Source organism: Pelecanus crispus, chromosome 1 (genome assembly GCF_030463565.1).
Source record: "Pelecanus crispus isolate bPelCri1 chromosome 1, bPelCri1.pri, whole genome shotgun sequence".
Classification (NCBI taxonomy): domain Eukaryota; kingdom Metazoa; phylum Chordata; class Aves; order Pelecaniformes; family Pelecanidae; genus Pelecanus; species Pelecanus crispus.
Window position 1 is genome coordinate 104,080,583 of NC_134643.1, and position 23,171 is coordinate 104,103,753.

The 23,171-nt window shown below is 46.2% G+C and overlaps 1 protein-coding gene across 1 annotated transcript; it reads left to right on the forward strand.

Annotated features, from left to right (window-relative positions):
- The first annotated feature begins 11,018 nt into the window (after positions 1-11,018).
- LOC104026625 (OX-2 membrane glycoprotein) lies at positions 11,019-15,468 on the forward strand. The gene is made up of 5 exons (XM_009483611.2): positions 11,019-11,100; positions 11,967-12,305; positions 13,613-13,715; positions 13,921-14,041; positions 15,244-15,468. The coding sequence occupies exons 1-5, from the start codon at positions 11,019-11,021 to the stop codon at positions 15,466-15,468; spliced, it is 870 nt and encodes a 289-aa protein (XP_009481886.2).
- Positions 15,469-23,171: the final 7,703 nt, after the last annotated feature.

Consider the following 23,171-nt stretch of genomic DNA (forward strand, 5'->3'; position numbering starts at 1 on the left):
AGGTCCTTAGCCAGGCCCATAGGCGCCCGCAGTGACAACAGCTGGAAAACGTTCACTTTCTCAGTGACAAGACATGCTGCAGAGGAAGCGTTTCTCTGTTACTATATTTATGCACAAAATAGTTGTTCAAGCAGTGGCTGTACCCTTGCACCATTCTTCTACATCTCCTAAAATAACCTCCCTGCGGCACAGCCAGCGCAGCTGGTGGAGGAAGCAACTTTAAGGATGTGTCTCAAACAAAATGGGGTCTTTAGAGGAAGAGCATGCCTCTGTGTGGAAAGCCCAGGTTGCTGCAATGCAGCAGGGGCCAAGGCACTGCTGGTTGTCCACTGAGGCCATCCTGGCACAGGGGGTGAAGAAGGCAAGCTTGAGGCAGGGATAAACTGAATGAAGTGGCATCGTTTCAGAAAATCACAGCCCAGTTTTGTGCTGAAGGCACCTCAGCCTCCTCACGGGATATGCCCAGAGCATACACCCTTAGTTTTGATGGGTGTTTTGGAGACAAAAAGCCATGGGAAGAAATGAGATACATGTCTTCGTCCACGGGTGCCATGCCTCTAAGTCCAAGCTGAAACCTGCTGCGGGGGGTGCGAGGGGAAAACTTTAGTCTCCCCTCACACAGAGAGATGCAAGAACCCATTTGGTAACGCACACAGCCTGGATGTCTACCCCTGCACTTAAGATATCCCTATATTTTGAAGAAGGAAAAAAACCACAACAACCTCTCTTCCATTAGGTCCTTCCTGCTTGTACCAAGGCCAAGAAGTACGGGCAGTATGGAGCTGCGGGCAGACAGGCTCCCGTGGTGCCCCTCAGCCCCAGCGCACCACCAAACACCTGAGCAGCTGCCCGCCCTACATGTGCGAGAGAGCAACTTCTTCAACAGCACCTCTGGCTTCCAAGCAAACCTGCTGTGACTTCACTCCAAGGGAAATACAAAAAAGGACAATCTAAAATAGCTATTTATTTATTTTGTTACACTATAATGTTCCGTTTTATAGAAAAAGCTGTAAAGTATTTATTTGAGACTCAGACTGTCTGTGGGGATCTGCATAATGAAACTCACGTTTTGGTATTTTCTGGGGTTTTGAAAGTTATGCTTATTCCTTTCCAAGATTTTTTTTTTTAACACTGCAAGTTCAAAACTGTGTGGAGGACTGTCTGAAGCAGGGCAGCATTTTGTAGGTGTGCTGGCCTGGGAGGTGTTGCTTATGGGTCAGAGACCCCCGCTGGGAGCCAGGGTGCAGAAAACCTGTGGAGCAGCCTAGCACGCTGCTGTGAGCTTCGGGTGTTGAACCTGTTCCCCAAAGGACACGAGAGATCAGGCCAAGACCTCAGCTGGCCTGAACTTGTAACCCAGGTGCCAAGTGGCACAGGCTTCAAGCCAGGAGTCGTCAGGCATGAGGAAGCTGCCAACTCCAACTTTCACTAGCTTGTCCTAGAAAATAATGCAGAAGCAAAGCGCACACAGATGTTTCCTTCTCCCCTGTTCCATGGTTTCCACAGCCCCCTTCTTAATTTCCCTAATCCATCACAACTGTCTTGTGTTTCCAGGCATCCCACCTGCCTGCAGGAGGAAGTAGGGGAATAAATGGGCAGTCGGAGGGGCAGTAGGCCCTTCCTGGTGGATTTTATGTATGTCATGGTGTAGTGGCAGGTTAGTGAAGTGGGAAACAGGAGGCCGGTAGGAGCGAGTGCGGGGCAGCAAGTGTTACCTATTGCTAAAATTCAATGCTTATAACCTGTAGGTCATATCTGAGCAGTTCTCCTGTAATTCCCTGAATCCCACCCTATGACCATGAAACCTCTCCTTGTAGACCCGGGGAAGGAGAAATAAGCCCACCTGGCTGGTGTGGTCTTGTGGGCAGCATGAAGACAGCCAGTGCAGGCTGTTAACTCTCCTCCTGGCTTCCCGGAGCAAGTGCATGTCATCTGGGTTTCCCTCACGCATCTATTTCAAATCTGCATCCCGGATGAATCAGGCCGAGTTGTAGTCAAAAAACCAATAACCTAAAATGAAAGCGAGTGGGTGAGTTGAAAATGAATAAACCCAGTCCTTGGCACAAAACACTTTTTTAGGCTCCCTGACACTTAGTAATAGTGCAGCTGGTGAGTGCAGGGAAAGGGGAACTGGCTGCAACCGTCACAATCAGGATTTTTTTCTCCTGAGCCCCATAATTGTCAAAGGAGGAAGCTGCATTCTGTCCAAGCTTTCCCACCATTGCAGCTTAATTTTCTCTTCCTCTGTGAGGGAAGGGGCCAGGGGAGAAGCAGGTTTTTCCCCTGGGTCAATGGTTTGTGGGGGGCAGGATGCAGGCAAGAGGACAGTGCTCAGCCCCTGGTGCTCCTCCTGAACAGGTTGTGCAGTGTCAGCCCTTGCCACTCAGCAGGGTCCGCACTTGCACTTCAGGGGATTTTTTGAGAGGTTCTTTTGAGTTTTAAAAGAAGGTTTCAACTAATGTTTAAACTAACAGATTTTTTTTTTTTTTTTTTTTTTTTAAGAGAGAAATGAGTCTCTTGCAGAAACAGGGAGTCTGGACACAGGTAATGAAAAGGATTTTCAGAGGGAAGAGAGAAAGGCATAAAGCTAGTGAGAAACCTTATAAACCCAGGAATATTGCAGAGATTATCTATTATTATTTCCTACAAGCTGATCACCTGGAGTGGGGGAAAGTAAGGTTTGGAGTCATGAAAGCATCTGTTTACAAGTAGGATTGTAATTTCTTTTACTATTTAGCTGAATGTTGAATTGTGAAAAGCTTTCGTAGGTTTCTGCTTATGAGCACAATAGGACTAGAGACTGAGTGAAAGAGGAGAATGTGGTACCTTACTAGGAAAATGCTGTACAAGAAAGGAAGATGTTATCGATTTATGTCTTCCACAGTATCAGAAAGAGAACAGCAAATGACATCCAAAGGCAGAACACTTAAAACCAGTACATATATTTGCCTTCATGCTATACAAAGCCAGCTACTAAAATGCAATGCCATAAAATGCTATATGGTAGTGCTGTGGAGTTTGGATTCATGTAGCAATGAAATGAGTGTAAGCATACAGGCAATGTATAATTAACTGACTATTAGCTGGAAAAAAAGAGTATGAAATAGATACAAACCACTTTTCAGGGTACAAACAAGCACGTGACTGGGGATCAGAAGATTTTACTGTGGGTGAATAACATCCTAGCTACTGTTCTGAGGTTTCTTTGTGATTATCTTGTGCCTGTCTGTCCAGTTATCTATGTTAACAATTTGGCAGTAATTCTTTGGAGGTTATATTCCAGATGGGTTTATAAAGATACTTAGTATTTGTTTTAATAAACAGCATCTAGACTATGAAATGTTGTGAATTTTAAATAGGTCTTGAGAAGTAAAAATAAAACTGGTAAGAAATTAAAGTGTAATGGACTGCTCTATTTTGCTGCTCCAATATGAGTGATATGAAGCAGGTTGACTTCATAAGTAAATGGAAGGAGACCATATTTTCGAATTTTAATCTACAGGAATGTTCTGAGCTACTATTGCCATCACCAAAAAAAAAAAAAACAAACCACCCAAACCACAAAAAGCCTAAGCTTTTTCCTGTCTCATGGCTGGGCAGTTGTTGGTCTGACCCAACCCTGCCTTTGGCCACGTCCTGTCACTGCAACTTGTCCAGCCCGTGGCAACAGCGGTGTCGATGCAGAGCATCATTTTTCCTAACAGATGGAAAAAGGGCAAGTGGGAATGCCACCCTCCTGCTTGCCTCTTACTTGCGTAAAACTGGCTCTGGGTAATGTGTTTTTATCTGCAAAGCAAATGGGATTATTTAGCCTGCACCTCTTGGCTCTGGGATCCTTTGGTCTTGATATTAGCCAGCTTGGGTTAAGGTTTTAACTCATGTAGGACTTTAGGACAGTGTCTTTTTAAACTGTGTATTTTATATTTTTATATACTGGCATATAATAAAGGGTCCTCAAGCTGTATAAAATGTCCAGGCTGTTTCAGAGATGTACCATGTTGGTATTTTTCTCTGCCTGGGTAGCGTGTTCCCAGTTCTAGGAGAGCAGTAAGGTGTAAAGGAATCACCCCAGCAGCTCTGGCTGAAGATGCGACTTTGAAATGTAGCTGAAATGCTGCCCTTAGACATTTTACAAGTCACTGGATGAAATAGGAAGAATATTCTTTTTCTCAAACCACTGCTGGCAGAGGCATGGGACTAAATCCACACAGTGAAAAGATACTTTGTTTTGGTGGTAGAAGATTGAAAGCATCATTCATCATTTCTTTGTTGCATGACCCTGGGGGAATGATTCATCTACTAAATACCACACCAGTAAATTTTCTCATGAAGTCAGACATGGAAGAAAATATAACCTGTTGGTTTTCAGTCAGTTTTCAGCACTGAGCCCCTGCAAATCAGCTGAAATAAGAGAATTGCACTAATTGAGTGCATTTTTCCCTTTCATAAATGCGACTATCAAACCAAGCAGATAAAAATCAAGCAGACTTTTGTTTTCTCTTTTAGTATACCAGAAATTACTCATATTTTGGAAGCCACACAAAGGGCCTTTGAATATCTCTGCTGCTTTCATCTTTGCTTATATAAAGCTGTGTATGAAAGGAGCACTGAACTCTTGTCCAAGCTGTTTGCAGATGGACTCTGTTGTGGTCTGCTCAGCTTTAAAAAAAGCCACCTGAAATTTCTGGGAAGCCTGAGGGAATCCTGAGTGTAAGACCTATATACAACACAAACAGAGTTTTGACTTCCCTAAATTGTCAGAAACTGCAGTCTTTAACCACCCTAAGGAAAAAGGAAGAAAAGACAGCTTGTCTAGTAAAAGAGCACTTGAGATTGTACCTGAAAGACTAAGATACAATGAAAAGCTTGCAGAAAAAAATCCCTACACTTTTAGACTAAAAATTAGACATTTTTTCAATCAGAATATTTTATTTGATATTATCCTTCAAATAAATTACAGAAGGTCCAGCATCCCATCATAAACACCCAGGGTTACTTTTTAGGCTTAAAGAAACCAATGTGCCTTGAGACTTCCTTGTCTAGATGAAAGTAGCTATTTTCATAAGTGAGATTGTAGTGGATTTTTAGCTGCCCATCAGCTGAGCAAGAAGAAATATCTTTGTTTGCTACAGGTGTTTTTCTAAGTACCAGAACCTATACACAAAGAGGAGAAATGGGGAAATAACCTAGTATAGTTTTCAGAAGATCTTTGCGTATCTACTTCAGAACAGTTTAATTTTAAGGGTATTAGATGTATGCTGTCTCCTTTCTAGAAAGGTTTTATTAACAGAAGCAAGGTGTCAGTTCTGTACTCAATGCTTCAGTATTTATCTATGTATATAACTTCAACATTTCTTTCTGAAAAATCTTGATTGTAAAGATTGCTGACCACATCAAGACATTCAGAAAGCATTCCTCAGAGTCTAGCTCAGGCTGTACGGGGAAACCAAGACCTTGCTGCATCACCAGCAGAAAGTGCTGAGTTCCCTGAAGGCTCCTCTGGGGTGGAAACCTTCTGACTAGGATGCAAATAAGGGGGGGGCTGAATCCTGGGTCATGGGTAATAACATCCCAGCCTGAAGAGGGGGTGAGGCACCAGGGTCTCCAGTGGGCTCAGGCCCAGCAGAATGAACTTGTGGTCGTCATGCAGTTTTAACTCCTGTAAGTCTCAGGTTTGGGACTCTCTATCATTCTCCTGTTGAACTGGCAGACATGGATTTGGAGGCCGACTTGGAAAAACTGAAGCCAGAAGCTGCCAGGAAACAGCACCAGTCATCAGTAGTGGGACAAACATTTTTCCTTGAAAGGTGAGCAAGAAGGTCTGGGGACCCTCTACTTGATTTTCTACAGCTTCCTTCATTCCCTTAGCACATTTCTTCTTCCTTTCCTCTTTTTCTGGTCTGTGGGATCTAGACCTGATGACGTACTATCAACCAGTGCAACACCTCTGCCACAAACAACAGACAGTTCGTCCTTTGCTTTGCTGTTACTTGACCCAGCCACGTAGTTTGCTTCTCCTGGTCTGTTCGAGTCTGTTTCCTCTCCCTGCTTCCATCTCATCACACCTTTGAAGATGTTGTCCTCTTGCCTGGATCACCCTCCACTGCTGCGCACTCCTTGCCCTTCTCCATCCAGGGCTGTCATAGGGCTGAGCTGGGAAGTGGGATTTAGGGAAGAAGGAGGGAAAGAGAGGGGACTGGGGCAAAAGAGCACACGCAGAGCCCAAGGGTAAGGGAAGGGGTTCTAAGTGGAGCCAAATGGGGGAATGATATCCCCAGAAAATCTTTCAGGTTGACAATTCGTTAGGAAACAAGTCCCTAGGACTTTGCTCCTTCCAGCAGAAACACTTCTCACAAGACTAGCTTTGTAATGAGAGTTCCCTGCTCATGGCAGGGGGCTTGGGCTAGATGACCTCTAAAGGTCCCTTCCAACCCAAAGTATTCTATGATTCTATGATTATCTGGGATCTATACCACTCTGTGTTCTCTCACTTCTGCAGGGCATTAGCAGACTAATTGGCTTGAGAAGTTTGGCCAGTTGGACAACCAAGCCACAGAGAAGATGTGCCAAGAGCTTGGGAAAAGGAATTTGTGGAGTGCTTAGAAAGCATACCACTTAAGTGCCTAAGGAAGTGTCCTGTTTTGCAAAGTCTGCGGAGTTAATTAGCAACAGACGGTCTCATTTTGCCCCTTGGTTGGTGCCAGCTGGTGTATGACATGAGACTGGCTACGGGTAGTGCAGCCAGGAAAGGAGAGGGCTGAGCACAGCTGGTAGCTGGTGCTGCAGGAGGGAGGTGGCACTGGCTATCACACCCCACATTCCGCAGTCAGTTTCTGATCAAAGGTATTTTATACCCATAACTTCCTAACTGAAGAAAACCTTGCCCCTCTTGGCTCAGCAGCCAGCATGTCTGGGCTTCCAGTCAGGAGGGAGCCAACACTTCCTTTCCTCCTCACCTTTTTGTCTACAGGCTGTGACCAGTAGCAGGGTGTCCTTTGGTCTCCAGCAGAACTGAAAACAAGAATGTGAATCAACAGAAAGGGGGAGAAAATACAGTGCTATGAAACAGCTGATGAACTGTCTTTCTCTTCACTAGTAATTCTCCTCTTTGTCATCAGTGGAAATAGCAAAACTAAAGCCTGAAAAAGAGAGTGGCCTCCAGAAAATCACCTTTTTAATTTAATCCTAGGGCAGTTCTGTAGACTGTATTTTTTTTTTCCTTCAGAAAATAAGAATTAATTAATTAAGGTCAGACTCTCCGGCACTTACAGTTCAAACATGCTGTCTTATCTGAAAAGTTGAAAGCATTGTTTGGCTTGGACAGGCAGTCCTCCAGGATAGTTCTTTTTAAACAAACAGATGCATCTTCAAGAGCCCTTGATAAATGCCTGAAAAGAGAAAACCAGCCAGTTTCTTTTTGTGTGCAAAGTTCAGGAACTACATAAAACAGAGTAACTCTTTGGGAGTGGGGGATGTGGGAAACAACATAAGAAGTTGAATGGATTCTGTTTCAATAATCTGACCTGTTACCAGGACCTTCTAGACATATGTTGTATTTTTTGTATGATGATGTTTTGTGTGTGAGCAGATGGGGGCATGTTTTGCCCCACAGCATGCAGTTGATTGGTAGGATCCCTGTCCAGGTGAAAAAGCAATAAGATTCAGAGGGTAAAGGTTGTTGCTGTAATAAAAACACCTGAGCCCATTTTTCTGCCTGGATAATGAAGAGTTTCTAGAAAGGTAGAAGCGGGCACAATTTAAGATGATTGCACTAACCTCCCATCTCACATAGGAAAGAAACTGAAGATGCACCTCTTTCTGCGTATGACCCCCTACTGGTGCCTGCACCTGGGTCTGCTTTCCCATCTCTAGCTGGCTCTGGGGACTGATGAGAAAGGAGTAGAACTGCTCTGCTCTGTCTACTGTATTTTGGGTGCAAGATCCATGTTGCAGAGATACTTGTGTTGCTGCTTAGCGTTAGTTAGGGCAGGGTGTTTGCCTGGGGCAGCGAGCTCGCGTCCCCGCGCCGCTGCGCATGTGCATTGAGCGTATTCACCTCCACTTGCTCTTTGGCCCTCCTAACCCAGAAAAGTCCCCGTGTGACCTCCACAGCATTAGCTGCATCCTCTCTTGTCCTTGGCCTCCCTTCCTTGTCTTGAGTTGCTTCTGTAAGAATCTCTGATGCTTGTTCTTGGACGGGCGTAGTCTTCGCTAGATAAAAAACTGGTTGGGTGGCCGAGCCCAGAGAGTTGTGGTAAATGGAGTTAAGTCCAGTTGGCAGCCGGTCATGAGCAGTGTTCCCCAGGGCTCTGTTTTGGGGCCAGTCTTGTTTAATATCTTTATCGATGATCTGGATGAGGGGATTGAGTGTGGCCTCGGTAAGTTTGCAGATGACACCAAACTGGGTGGGAGTGTCGATCTGCTGGAGGGTAGGATGGTCCTGCAGAGGGACCTGGACAGGCTGGATCGATGGGCCGTGGCCAACTGTATGAGGTTCAACAAGGCCAAGTGCCGGGTCCTGCACTTGGGTCACAACAACCCCATGCAACGCTACAGGCTTGGGGAAGAGTGGCTGGAAAGCTGCCTGGCCGAAAAGGACCTGGGGGTGTTGGTAGACAGCAGGCTGAACATGAGCCAGCAGTGTGCCCAGGTGGCCAAGAAGGCCACCAGCATCCTGGCTTGTAGCAGGAATAGTGTGGCCAGCAGGAGCAGGGAGGTGATTGTCCCCCTGTACTCAGCGCTGGTGAGGCCGCACCTGCAATACTGTGTCCAGTTTTGGGCCCCTCAATACAAGAAAGACATTGAGGTGCTGGAGCGTGTTCAGAGAAGGGCAACGAAGCTGGTGAAGGGTCTGGAGCACAGGCCTTATGAGGAGTGGCTGAGGGAACTGGGGTTGTTTAGCCTAGAGAAGAGGAGGCTGAGGGGAGACCTTATCGCTCTCTACAACTACCTGAAAGGAGGTTGTAGTAAGGTGGGTGTTGGTCTCTTCTCCCAAGTAGTTAGCAATAGAATGAGAGGAAATGGGCTCAAGCTGCACCAGGGGAGGTTTAGGTTGGATATTAGGAGAAATTTCTTCACGGAATGGGTAGTCAAGCATTGGAACAGGGTGCCCAGAGAGGTGGTGGAGTCACCATCCCTGGAAGTGTTCAAAAAACGGGTAGATGTGGCACTTGGGGACATGGTTTAGTCTAGTCTACCCTTGACTGTTTCAGTGTGGACTTGGTAGTGTAGGTTAATGGTTGGACTGGATGATCCTAAAGTTCTTTTCCAACCTAAACGATTCTATGATTCTATGATTCTTGTTGAGTTTTTTTTTGTCAATAAAGCTCCTGAATTTGCTTGGCAATTCTGACCCTGGGAAAGGGGATATAAGTGAGTTGCCATGGCTTTCTCTACTATGTGCCATCAAGTTTGCTCTGAAGCATCACTTGGCAGGCTCCCAGAGGCTCACTCTGAGACACAGAGAGGTGGGTCCCAAATGCTCCTGCCTGGCTGCTCCCCTGGAGAAAGGCAGTTCTTTCTGCCCAGAGCAGAAGTCTGGGAAAGAAGAGACTGAGATGGGAGCTGGCATCAGAGGAGAGAGATGATAGAGCCAGGGAAGGGGAGAGAAGCTGAAAATCCCCAAGGGACCCTGTGGAAAGGCTCTGACACAGTGATGTGCACTGGTTTCACTTCCCTGCTCTTTGCCTGCAGTGCAAGCTGGTGCTGAGACGCCCAATGAGAGGCTGGATGGAGCTCCTTCCCCTAATGGAGGTGCCAGGAGGGATGTTCTGGAGTCCATGTCACCTTTTGATCAATTAATCTACAAGTTTCAGGGTGGAAAAAAATGTAAATCCATGGAAACCTGCAAGAAAACAAAAACATTACACTTCCCCTCCTGATGGAGGGAAGACTCAAATTCATAAACAGCAGAAATGAACACAGAAAGTGCATGGTATTTGCCTCTCATATTTTCCTGTAAGATAGCCTTCTTCCTTTCTTATAGAAAAACCCAGAAAAATTGTATAGAGTATGGTGGTTATCCTTCTGTAAATAAACTATAAACTTCACATCATGCTTAATATCACCACTGGAATACAATGTGGCCAGGAGCTGTGCTGTGTGGTTTTAGAGTGAAACCCTTGAGCACAAGACCTCACCCCTGAGTCCAGGAGCACTGTCACACCCCTGGCTCTCCCTGTCTGGAATTACATGAAATGCAAACACATTTGGGGCAGGGCGATTTCAGCCAAACCTGCCTTCTGCAGAGACTCCTTTCACAATCCAATTTGTGGTTTTGGTGTGCTTGCAGGTTGGGGCCAAGCGGTGGCAGATGCCTTGACACTGCCCTCTTGGTGGAGAATCATCTCCTGTTCTTCCTTGTGAGTCCTCTGTGCTAGGTCCAGGGGAGGAAAGCAACCTCCCCGGGGAGCTTGGGAATCAGTTCCCAGCATGGTGCTCAGCAAGCCGCAGAGGCGGTGATCCACAGGCAGTGCCTCCGTGCCCACCCTCCCTTCCCTGCCAAAAAGAAAGGGAGCAGGCGCTGCCGGGGCCTGTGGCCCCTTGTTTCTTCCCTCTCCACCAGCCACCACCCGCACTTATCAGGAAGATCCCACATTTACACCTTGTGATGTGCAAGTCCTTCTGATGGCACTCGTAGCAGACCTCAGCAGCATGGGACTAATGAGGGGCAACACCAAGCTTTGCTGCTAGGAAAAAAAAGACAGCAGGGCTGCTTATTTCCAGCTCTGGCAACCAGTGCAGTAGGTGAGGCACAAAGTCGCGCTGCTGTCCTTCAGTGCGGGTTTGTTGCGATTAATCATTGACAGGCTCCTGGGAGGAAATGAAATGAGGGGACAATTCCTGCCTGGTTAGCTGGTCCCTGCCAACCCCGTCACCACAGCTCTGCTGATTGGCCTCTGAGGAGTGCTTTGAAAAAAGGCACAAAGTCTTCAACGGTCACCCTGGGCATGCCAACCACCCTCTGAGGGATGCAGGGAAAGGGGGTGATTTTTCCCAGGCAATTGCTCTGTCCCACGATGCTTTTACCCCTGCTTTGCTGGGCTGAAATCTGCCTGCTGCTGTTCTGTGAAGGCTGCCAGCTGGAGGACCCAGTGATGGGTGAGTGGAGCGCCCTTTCCCCGCACAAAGTTAAGTCCAGAGCAGTACCAGCTTATCTTGGCAAGCAGAGAAACCCAGATGCCATCCTGACTAAAAAATACTAAGTGGTAATTGGAACAGTATCTAGTAATCTGGGGGTTGGTCAGCAGCAAAATCGGGAAATGCAGGTCAGAGAGGGCACAGGGCAGGTTGTCTTTGCACCCAAGCTGTATATTCAGCCCATATGTTTCCTTTCTTTGTAAATGTTACTAAGCTCCTCAGCACAAGGGATGGAGCAGGTTTGCATTTCCAATGCATATGTCTGGGCGGTGCACACTTCTGTTGGGAGAGGTTGGGGGAGGGGGATATCCCTGTGCAGCCATTTGCACTGCCTCCCAGCTGTGGGGTGTCCTGGGCTGCTCTGCCTCCCCCTGCACCCATGCAGGTGCCAGCGAGAGGGGAGCAGAGATGCTTTCAGGAGCAAGAGCTGCTTTTGCTGGGTGGTTGCTGTGTGTCAGGTCTGTAGAGGACACCTCTGAGCTCCTGGGGACAAAGGCAGGCTAAGAGTAATGCACTGGGAAGAAGCAAGCAGACGAGCAGGGCTCAAGTGTGCTGTGCTTGCTAAGGAGCCTGCCTGCCCTCTGTTCCCATGCCGCCTTCTTCCTCACCATGGGAAAGGTACAGCACAGGCTAATAATGTGATGGCCACCCATGAGACCAAGGTGTCTGCAGTCTCCCAGTGTGCCACACAGCCTTATGGTGGAGTTTCTTGCTCCAGTGCTCCGCAAGATGGGAACACTGTGACTGGATGCTTCAAGGCATTATAGCCTTCCCCAAGTGAATTGCTTTTCCTCTTGCTGTGATTTTGGGGTTTGCTTTGTTCCTAGGTTTGAAGGAAGCTGTGAAATCTGATAGAATTATTGCAGCAGCTCTTGGTGGAGAGGCAAATTTCTATTGCAACTTCTCGCTCTCGATGGATGTTTTGCAAGTCACCTGGCAGAAGAGAAATGGGTCTTCCTTCCAGAACATAGCCACCTACAGCCCAAACCATGGGCCGAGGCTGATAGGGTCATTTCAGAAGAAGGCACGTTTCATTAGAGCAAACCTGAAGGCCTCAGCTATCACACTCCACAATCTCACATTCGAGGATGAGTCCTATTACAGATGCATTTTCAACGTGTTTCCTCATGGCTCTTTCAGCAAAGATATATGCCTCAACATCCAAAGTAAGTTTTCCACTAACACCTCACTTTCTAGCGCTCAGCACATGTCTGATGTAGTCAGGAGATGGGTAACACATTAACCCCTCCACCACATGGATACTTTCCATGCACCAGCATCTCCTTGGTGGATAGTCTCCAGAATTGCCACACCTTTCCTCGGAGGAGGTGAAGGTAAATAAGCCAGGAGCTGTTTTCAGTTAAGAACTGCCATACAGAGAGGCAACCCTTCCAGTTTTGAGTGTAAACTTGCCACAGATTGTAAAAAGTACCTTCTTTTTTTGCTCTCAGCGATTTCTGAGCTAACAGTGGAATATGATTCCCACCTGCCCACCGAGGGTCTCCTCACTGCAGTTTGCTCAGCAACAGGAAAGCCTGCCCCCAAAATCAGCTGGCTGGACGACAGAGACCTGGATGAGTCCCCTGAAATACACCACGTCCAAAACGCAAATGGAACAGTAACAGTGGCAAACAGACTTACCGTCTCTGCCAACCACCTCCATGCCCTGGCCTGCCTCCTTGACCACCCACAGGGAAGGAAAATGAAGACAGTTTACTTGGAAAAAGGAAGGGAAGGTAGGCTATGTTTACATGGAGAGGTGCAGCATGTAGTGGGGAGCACTTAGGAAAGGATGTGCAATTGTGGGAGTGCGGCTTGTACTTACATAGGTCTCTCGACATTTTTCTGGGAGTTCAGTCCTCATGCCAGATGAAGATTTCATGATTTGAAACTGTCCAGAAGACTCCTCCCTGTGGTACCTTTGTGTCTGTGTGGTGGGTGTGTGCAACTAATAAATACGTAGATTTGTGTGTATGTATGTATATACGTCTCTATATGTTTATATTTCTACATAATCATGGCTTTAGAGCAGAAGCCATCAGCTCTCCAGCAGTATCCACAGCTGGAGGGTTCCAGCAGAGCAGGCCCCTGTCTGTCAAATTCTGGGGAACAACATTTCACATGGAAGACCCTGCAGGAGGGTATGTCTCAGGAAGGGTGGGAGACTTTCCTCATGATAAAACTTCTTCATGCAAAAAGTAAAACACAAATAGATCAGGAATAAAAATGCTGGGGTTTGGTTCCCCTAATGCCAGGGAAACGTGAAACATTACCAGTATTTATTTAAAAAAATAAAATAATTCCTCACCTACCACACTGTTATGTTGCTACACTGTTCCTTTCTCTTCTTCAATGTATAAATGAGCAAGAACTGATGAATGTTTCACTTCAGTCCCAACTTCTGTAAGAGGACACAAGAAACATGTTGACATCCCTCTATGTTCTGTGTGAACTTGCTGGTTTCTTTTTGTAGGTGTTCAGAAGAGCATAATCATCATGGCGGTCTTAATAGCTGTGGTGTTCTTAACAATCTTGATACATTGTGTCATGAAACTAATCAACAGAAAAACAAAAAAGTAAGAATAATTTCCATTTTCTTGCAAATGACATGGCTTGCCTGTGTTGACCTTGCAATTTGCCTTTCTGTTTCCTGTTGGTGTTTTTACATAACTGCCCTGGAAAATTATCCAGGTAGTAACAGCACCTTTAAAATAGCAAGATTAACTCTAAATGCCAGGATGTTTCCAAGCATTATGTGACTAGTTAATTTTTTTTTTTCAGACCGAAAAGACTTAGTGCACCCAGAACGCCTGCAAAGGAGGAAGGCTTACACCAAGACCTAAGCAAGAAAGGCATGAGCCTCCACACACCGAAGGACCAGCACGTTGTTTATCAAAATGAGGTAATGCAAATGCCTAAGGCTTCCTGTAATTATTCGCATCCTGTAGCCTTGGCAACAGTTAGCAGGAATGTGACAAAACCTTTCCATTGAGAGCTGGGGTCTGCTCCTGCTGCTATGTCTTTGCTTCATGGGACAGCCACACTGGGGTAGGTGACACCATATGTGCCCCATCTAACCTCTAGCAATACTGGGGAAGGCTTGGAGCGTGAAGGAGAAAAGTTAGTCAATGGTTAGGTGGAAAAGCATGGAAGAGGTACTAGAAATGCCCAGGAGGGCAGATAGAACATCCCTTCTGGACAAAGGCAAGGGAGTGCTGCAGATCTCAGGCACTGTCACCAGCAGCCTCAACAGAAATTTCCGCAGAAAAGTCTGCCCTGCTCTGCTGGTCACACAGGTGTGAAGGTGCTTTGGAGGGCTGGTGGCATCCACAGAGGGAGCCAGCAAGTGATCGCAGCTGGGAGTCACCCCCACTAGCCACTTTCCTCTGACATCCCACAACTTCCCGGTTTTCCTTGCAAGCTCTTGCTAGTCCTGTGCTGTGAATGAGACCTCTTTTATCATAGAATCATAGAATCGTTTAGGTTGGAAAAGACCTTTAAGATCATCCAGTCCAACCATTTACCTAACATTACCAAGTCCACCACTAAACCAATTAAGGGGAGAGCAGCAATTTCATGTTTCCTGGCTTGGTGGCTGGATTATTTATAATGAAAGTAAAAACTAGGACTCATTAAGATTGGAAAGGACCTCTAAGATCATCAGTCCAATCATCAACCAAACACCACCGTGCCCACTAAACCATGTCCCAGAGTGCCACGTCTACCCGTTTTTTGAACACTTCCAGGGATGGTGACTCCACCACCTCTCTGGGCAGCCTGTTCCAATGCTTGACTACCCTTTCCATGAAGAAATTTCTCCTAATATCCAATCTAAACCTCTCCTGACACAGCTTGAGCCCATTTCCTCTCATCCTATCACTAGCTACTTGGGAGAAGAGACCAACACCCACCTCACTACAACCTCCTTTCAGGGAGTTGTAGAGAGCGATAAGGTCTCCCCTCAGCCTCCTCTTCTCCAGGCTAAACAACCCCAGTTCTCTCAGCCGCTCCTCATAAGACTTCTTGTCTTCTCATCACTTCTCTCTGCCAGATAATGTAGAGCTTTGTCGTGGTTACTACACCACTGTGCCGTGTCTTTTGCAGGAGCGGACACCAGACTCCTCACTTCACAAAAGGGTACCAGATCGGAAGAGAAACCTGAGAGGTAAAATGAATTGCAGGTGCTTGTTTTCAGAGGAAGCAGAGAACCTGAACAGCAATGTCCATGGCATGTTTGAGAGGCGGCTTGCTAGGTTATGCATCAAGGAGACCGGCTGCACACCCATGAAGGAGGACAGAGAGACAACAGCAGGTGGGGAGTCCAAATAACAGCTCACCCCGGCTGCTCCCCAGCCCAACACAGGAAGGAGAGGCATCAACCCACTAAAGACCCACCTCCACAAGCCCAGAGGAGCACATGGGCCCAAGGGCAGGTGTGGAGCCCAAACTAAGGATTCAGAGGAATGGGCACCCTGCCCAGGCCCCTCCCAGGGATGTCCCAGGAGATCCTCAGCCCCAGGGTCCAGGTGTGAAACCCATCCAGATGAGTCATCAATGGAGCACCTTTCAAACTGAGGGGGGTCATTGCCTAAAGGGGTATGGACACACAATGGGATGCAGGGGAAGAACATTTTGGGATTGCACAGGGCTTATTATGGGATGCTTAGGGGAGGAACCAAAGGTGAGAAAGGGAGGAATCAAGGGCCTTTGGGGATGAAAAAGCCTGTGAAAATGGAGGCATAAAGGGCTAAAAGAGTCTGGTTGCACCCATGCAGAAGGCTGGTCGATATGCTTGTCTGGCCATGCCCAGCGCATGGTCACCACGGTCTGTCCTGTCTTCTCATTAAACTCTATTTCTAACTCTTTTCCTGGGTGAGGGACTCCCTAACCAGTGTGCATGTGTATATAAAGGCCTGGTGCCAGCAGCTGGGCCAGGATCACAGGCCAGCGGGCGCATGTGCCTGGGTGCCAGCAACTGGGGACACCTGAGTGAGAGAAACCAAGTGCCAGCCACCAGCATGGACCAGGGTCAGAGCCTGTTTCCCCTGGTGCAGCACCTGGAGTGAGCACAGATGAGCATGTGAGTGCCAGCAAGGATCAAGCCAGACAAGCAGGTGAGTAGGTGACGTGTCCTTGCATGCCTTTTGACATTTCACAAATAATCAGGTGGGAGGATCTGTGCTGCGGAAGCAGCAAGACCCACAGAAACGTACCAAGATCGGTATGTCTTTAAGAGCTCGAGCTAGAAAGCTTCCCCTCCAGCTCGCTGTATTGTTACACGAGTTGTATAGGAAAATGTGAAGGAAATGTCCTTCCAGTGTATTTGCAAAGGCTTTTCGAACAGCTTGTCTCACTGTGCAGCCTCAGCACAGAGCGCTTTCTTTTATAATAGCAGAGTACCCTCTAGTGGGAGAGATCACGAATGAAAGTGAAAACGCCTCCAGTGAGTTTTGCATTAAAACAGTGACTCACAAGTGCTATTTTTCTCTCTTTGGACTTTCAAATAGTCTTTTGGTATCCAGCAACCCTATCCCAGGTGTCAAGAAATTACAACCACTGTATCCAAAGACATTCAGGAACAACACAATGAAATGACTTTATGAGGGTTGTCCTGTGGCAGGCACTGACTGTGGTTGCTGGAAGAGAAGGTATTGAAAGGGACTGACAGAAGGAACTGGGCATTTGTTTTCAATCCCGCCTTGCTTTCCTGGAGAAAGAGCTTTTGCAAATGACCAGGGACGGAAACGTGGAAATGTTCCCAAGTCTGGTCTTCAAGCTGCCAGGCTGGCCTGCGATAGATAAAAGAAGACGTGTTAGAGGAGAAGTGGGAATGGCAGGCATTCAGTAGTACCTGGGAAGGCATCTAGGTTGCCCAAATCCCTCTGACAAGTTCTGCCCAGGGTTGCCTCCTGGGAGAGCTGGATTTTCTGCAGCTGGGCTTCTTGGTCAACAGACCTTTAGAAAACAATCTCGGGCTCCTTGACCAAGGGACCTTTAGAAGTCAATCTCAAGTGATGTTTTAACCAAGAGTTGCTCAGCATTTAAAGGATAACTATTCCCTGCATTCTGAAAATCATGTGCTGATTCAGCTTGCCTTGAAGTTTGTCATGCTACATGCGTGTAGGTTACAATGGGGAGCTTCAACTTGGCATTTCTTGAATGAGAGTTTTCTGAAATTAAATGTTCGTGTTTTGTTTTTTTTTTTTTTCAGATAAATTATCTGTGGTTTTTTTCCATGGTAGTCATGGACATGTATGTGATCTTCAATTGTGGCTATGATTGGAAGCCATCAATATATGTGTATAAACACAAAAACAAAAGAAGGGTCGAGTGAGTTTAGGTACTGCTTTTCAACAAAAACTTTTCACAGGAAATGGAAACTGTAAAGAGAAATGTGCAGGCTCAGTCCAGTGAGACAGTGACCAGTGGTACTCCAGCTGAGTGGTTCAGAACCCGCTGAAGGAGGGGGAGAGGAATGGCCTCACCTCTGTACTTCTGGCAGCAAGTACATGATTTATCCTCAGTGCAAAAGTGTAGTTTTTCTAAGAGTAAAAAGTTAGCTTCAGCAATTGAGAAGGAAAAATTAAAATATGGCGAAATACACACCAAGGACTCAGAAAACAAATAGGCAGAAAAAGTCTCATTTTTTCCAGAATGTCTCACTTGAGGGCTTTTTCAAAACAGTCCAGTACTGGATTTCTACAGGGCAGATGACCTGTTTTTCACTACTATTCAGGTAGGAGTTTAGAAGTGCTCTTTGATTCTTCCTGATGAAACGGAATACATTGTTTCTTTCAGTCCTAGTAATTGTGGTGTTTTCTTTCAGAAGGAAAAACATTACCAGTTTTAGAAGCAGTACAAAACAAAAAGCTGAGACCAAAGCTGTCCTAAAGCCAGCCTCAATAACAAGAGCCAGATAACATGCCCAAGCTTGCTTTCTTTTTAGTGTGGCTGTCCTAAGAGCTGAAGGAGACTCTGTGGGACAGCAGAAACTAATATTAAAAAATCATAATGACTGTCTCACCTTTCTTTTACGAAATGTCCTTCTTTCCTGACTGTTAACCTGATTTCTCCCAGTTGCTCATCCCAAGGAAACTAGGATTTGCACTGTTTGGGGTGCAAGTCTACGTGTTAGTTTGTGTAATACGCAGCACGTTTGTGAGAGGGTCTGCACAACCAGTGGTAACCACAGCCCCTGGCTGCCAGGATGCTCAGCCCTCATGCAGAGAAAAGGCACATAAATGAAAATCCGTGAGATTGACACGAACAGTCATCAACACAAAAAGACCAACACGTTTCACTGGGAAACGAGAGAAGGGAAGAGAATGAGAGCTTAGGCATGGATATCTTACAAGTACCAAAGATGCACGGTTGCATGATGCCTGACAACCCCCACTCCTATTAAGTCCATCTAATACCAAACCTTCTTTTACACCAAAGTTTAAATTCCTGTGTCTTCCATTTTACACAGCCTACTCCAGCGGTGGAAAGCAAAGCAAAATGTATCCAGCCCTTTCTTGCACGTAAAGGGACACCAGAACTTTTCTGTGTCTTTATCCCCACCCACATGGTTAACTTTCTGTGCTGGGAAACGTGGTGCAGTTTGCACTGAAGAAATTGGCAGGATGTCAAACTGTAAACCATTTAGCATTTGCTTGCTTTTAAGTAAGTTTGAGAGAGAGAAAAGATGTAGTTTGTCCATGGTCACGTGGTTGAATCACTAGCAAAATGACAGCCGGTGGCAGATCCTCTGGACCAGGCTGGACCTCCTAGTTGAGCTCCTATTTTAGCATTCATGACTTGAGGAAGCATTGCTTGAATATGATGATTAAGGGGGATATGCTAGTTTATATGAGCAGAGTCAGAAGGGAGTTGAATCAGCAGAGCCTAACGGTCCTGATGTAAGCCTCCAGCAGGCAACATGCCCTGTAAAACTTAGTGGGTTTGGTTTTACTGGAATCTGTGTCATTGACTTCAGTCATCTTCTAACACTTTTTTCTTTCTCTGTTAAATCATGGCAACTTGTATCTGCTGTATCATATTCTTTTCCTTAAACCTGTACAAGTTTCACTGGTTACTGGCTCAAATGGTTCTGCTTAAAAGAGGTCATTAGTCCAGAAATCAAGGGAAGAACCAAGAACTGTATTAACAGCAGAGTGTGTCTGCCCAGAAGGCAAAGGAAAAAAAGAATAGACCTCATTTGTGACAGAATGGATTTCAGATTGCCTCTTCCACCAGCACGCAGGGTATTTTGCAAGTGAAGAAATAAAAGGAGAGGAACAAAGAACTCTCTGGATTTTAGGACAAGAGGTCTCTACTTCCTCTCTTTCTCACTAACTTCAAAGGCTTTGTCACACCAGAGAATCAGTGTCAGCTCGGCCACCACCAGCTCTGGAGAAGGTGATGTACAAAGAACTTTGCAAAACTTGCCAGAGATTGCTGAGCTGAGCCAGGTCCATGTAAAAAGAAACAATTGACAAGAGAGTACAGAATAGGGCAGAAAGGGATTCTTGAATATATGAATATATTCTATGAATATAAAAAGATTTTGAATTTTCTGCCATTGCTGCTCTGCCTGGAGTACTTTCCATTTGCCTCTGTCTGCCCTGAGGTTTCCTCTGGTCTTCATCTACTACATCATAACTATCCTTTCCTTGCTGAGCTCTAGTTTCCACCCTCTCTTCCAAAGAAGCAGCCCTCTTACTTTCCAGACCCTGCCATCATTTTCTTCTTTATTCTCTAAGTTTCCCCAACCCATTGAAGGAGCAGTAAAATTTGGATAAATATAGAAGTTTTCCACCTCAGTTACAGGGTGAGCTAATATAAAATATCACTCAAGTCCCCCAAATGTCCCCTTTATTTTCATGAAATAAGGGCAGGAAGATGTCCCTGGGACTTCCCTGCTTTTGTCACTTTGATGGCACAGGGCACTTCTGGATAAATTTGTTTAAACTGTGTAGTCTGCAGGTCTCTGGAGTTCCCTCTGAAATCCCCTCAACTATAGTGAAGGCAGGTGAGCACAGGAGACTTGCTAAACACATTTTTCTCATGAAAAAGAAAAACATGTGTGAAGGGTGTAGGTATGTCAGCCTCAAACAACAGGTAGTAGGTTAATTGCTGGAGGCCTGACCTGCTTTAGAGGGAACCCATTCTCTACTCTGAACAAAAAGGAGAAGGCTGGCAGAGGGAAATTTAAGTGATTCGAGACCTACCCGTTAGTCCTAGGAGATAGAAGAAAATGTTGAAAAAAGGTAGTGGCACAGCTTGAGCTTTGGTTTGTTAGTTGGCAGAGGAAGGGCTCCACTAAATCGAGCACGGTGGTGGAGAAGATGTCTCCAAGGACAGCTGTATCCAGTTGGAAGAGCCACTGCCCTGCCCCCAGCCTCCAGCAACAGGTTAGATCTCATCTGGTGGGGGCGGTGAGGGCTTTCTTTTATTGCAGGTCAAAAGGCACTGTTTTGTGCACTGAGGTGCTGAGAGCAGCGGAACAGGCACAGTTAACAGACGGGTGAACCTCAAATGACTCATGAAAGGTGCAAACACCACCTCGTTCCTTAAGACAGTTTAATATCAGTGCTCCAAATATTCCCACACATCTGTGTCAAATAAGAAAGGGTTTCTGGTTTTATGTGGGCTCTTGGCCACTATGTGAGCATCTTTCTCAATTAATTTTGGCAGGGGTTTGAAATTGTGCCAAGTCTGGTATTTATCCAATGAGCAATGATGTTCATGTTTCATGGGTTCATGAAAGGCAGGTCCTGCTTGACCAACCTGATCTATTTCTACGACCTGGTGACCCACCTAGTGGATGAGGGAAAGGCTGTCAATGTCATCTACCTGGACTTTAGTAAAGCCTTTGAAACCATCTCCCACAGCATTGTCCTAAGGAAGCTGGCAGCTCATGGTCTAGGCAGGTGTATTCTTTGCTGGGTAAAAAACTAGCTGGATGGCTGAGCCCAGAGAGTTGTGGTGAATGGAGTTCAATCCAGTTGGCGACCGGTCACGAGCGGTGTTCCCCAGGGCTGCCCTCAGTAAGTTTGCAGATGACACCAAACTGGGTGGGAGTGTCGATCTGCTGGAGGGTAGGATGGTCCTGCAGAGGGACCTGGACAGGCTGGATCGATGGGCCCAGGCCAACTGTATGAGGTTCAACAAGGCCAAGTGCCGGGTCCTGCACTTAGGTCACAACAACCCCATGCAATGCTACAGGCTTGGGGAAGAGTGGCTGGGAAGCTGCCTGGCCGAAAAGGACCTGGGGGTGTTGGTAGACAGCAGGCTGAACATGAACCAGCAGTGTGCCCAGGGGCCAAGAAGGCCAACAGCATCCTGGCTTGTATCAGGAATAGTGTGGCCAGCAGGAGCAGGGAGGTGATCGTGCCCATGTACTCGGCACTAGTGAGGCCACACCTGGAATACTGTGTCCAGTTTTGGGCCCCTCACTACAAGAAAGACATTGAGGTGCTGGAGCGTGTTCAGAGGCGGGCAACGAAGCTGGTGAAGGGTCTGGAGAACAGGCCTTATGAGGAGCGGCTGAGGGAACTGGGGTTGTTTAGCCTAGAGAAGAGGAGGCTGAGGGGTGACCTTATCGCTCTCTACAACTACCTGAAAGGAGGTTGTAGTGAGGTGGGTGTTGGTCTCCTCTCCCAAGTAACAAGTGACAGGATGAGAGGAAATGGGCTCAAGCTGCGCCAGGGGAGGTTTAGATTGGAAATTAGGAGAAATTTCTTTATGGAAAGGGTGGTCAAGAATTGGAACAGGGTGCCCAGAGAGGTGGTGGAGTCACCATCCCTGGAAGCGTTCAAAAAAAGGGTAGATGTGGCACTTTGGGACATGGTTTAGTCTAGTCTACCCTTGATTGGTTTAGAGTGGACTTGGTAGTGTAGGTTAATGGTTGGACTGGATGATCTTAAAGGTCTTTTCCAACCTAAATGATTCTATGATTCTATTCTATTCCTAGGTTTTACTTTCATTATAAATAATCCAGCCACCAAGCCAGGAAACATGAAATTGCTACTCTCCCCTTAATTGGTTTAGTGGTGGACTTGGTAATGTTAGGTTAATGGTTGGACTGGATGATCTTAAAGGTCTTTTCCAACCTAAATGATTCTATGTCTTAAAACAGGAGACCTTCTGGGGCCTTACAAGAGAAATGCTACGACTGGTATGAACAATGCCTGAATAGCTGTGTGTGTGCGTGTGTGTGTGTGAAAGCAGCTGACGCCAAACGTCCTGTACTGATTGCAAAGGATGTTGTTTCTAACTAATCAAATTGAGAAATGGGTTGTTTCTGTCAAGCCTGGGACAAGCCTGATAAAACTACAACAGAGACAACTTGTCAGTAGAAGATCCTGTAGTCTAACAACAGGAAGATGGCAATGAGATTGCCCTGTATCACTCCTGCTGCCCCTTTTCCGCTCAGCCCAACAGGAAGGTACCAGTGGAAGCAGAAGACCACTCCCAATGATATAAAAGATATATATCAAAATCAGTTTCTCATCACCAATCAAGAGGAACCCAGAAGATCCTGGCCAGACCTTTTGAATACCTACAGCTTGTGACTATGAAACTAGGCATAAAATCAACTTGCCTAGAGATTTTGTATAATAAAATGACCTTCCTTTTCCATAAGATCTTCTACTGAATTTTTTGATGCTCATTTCCTACAGCCTAACATCAGGAGAAAAGGTGGGTTTTGTTTATCTGGGCTGGGGATCCAGAAAAGAGGCAGAGTCTTGGTCTAGTACTCAAAATTTTATTGCTGACTATTGGCAGGCTAGTGACCTGCTACTGGCCGTTAATTGTTATATTTTTTGGTAATTAAGAAAAAAACAATTACCAGGTTGAGGACAACCTTGGTACATTTGTTGTGCAACTTCCAGTGAAGCTTTACAATAAATAAGTTCAAGCAATTGATCTGGTCTGAAAAAACCCAGATACTTTCTGGAACACTAAGTATTCACAGTCCAGTACCTGGACGGTGAATGTCATGGATCTTGGCGATTTTTTTAATTATTATCATAAATGTTGTTGTT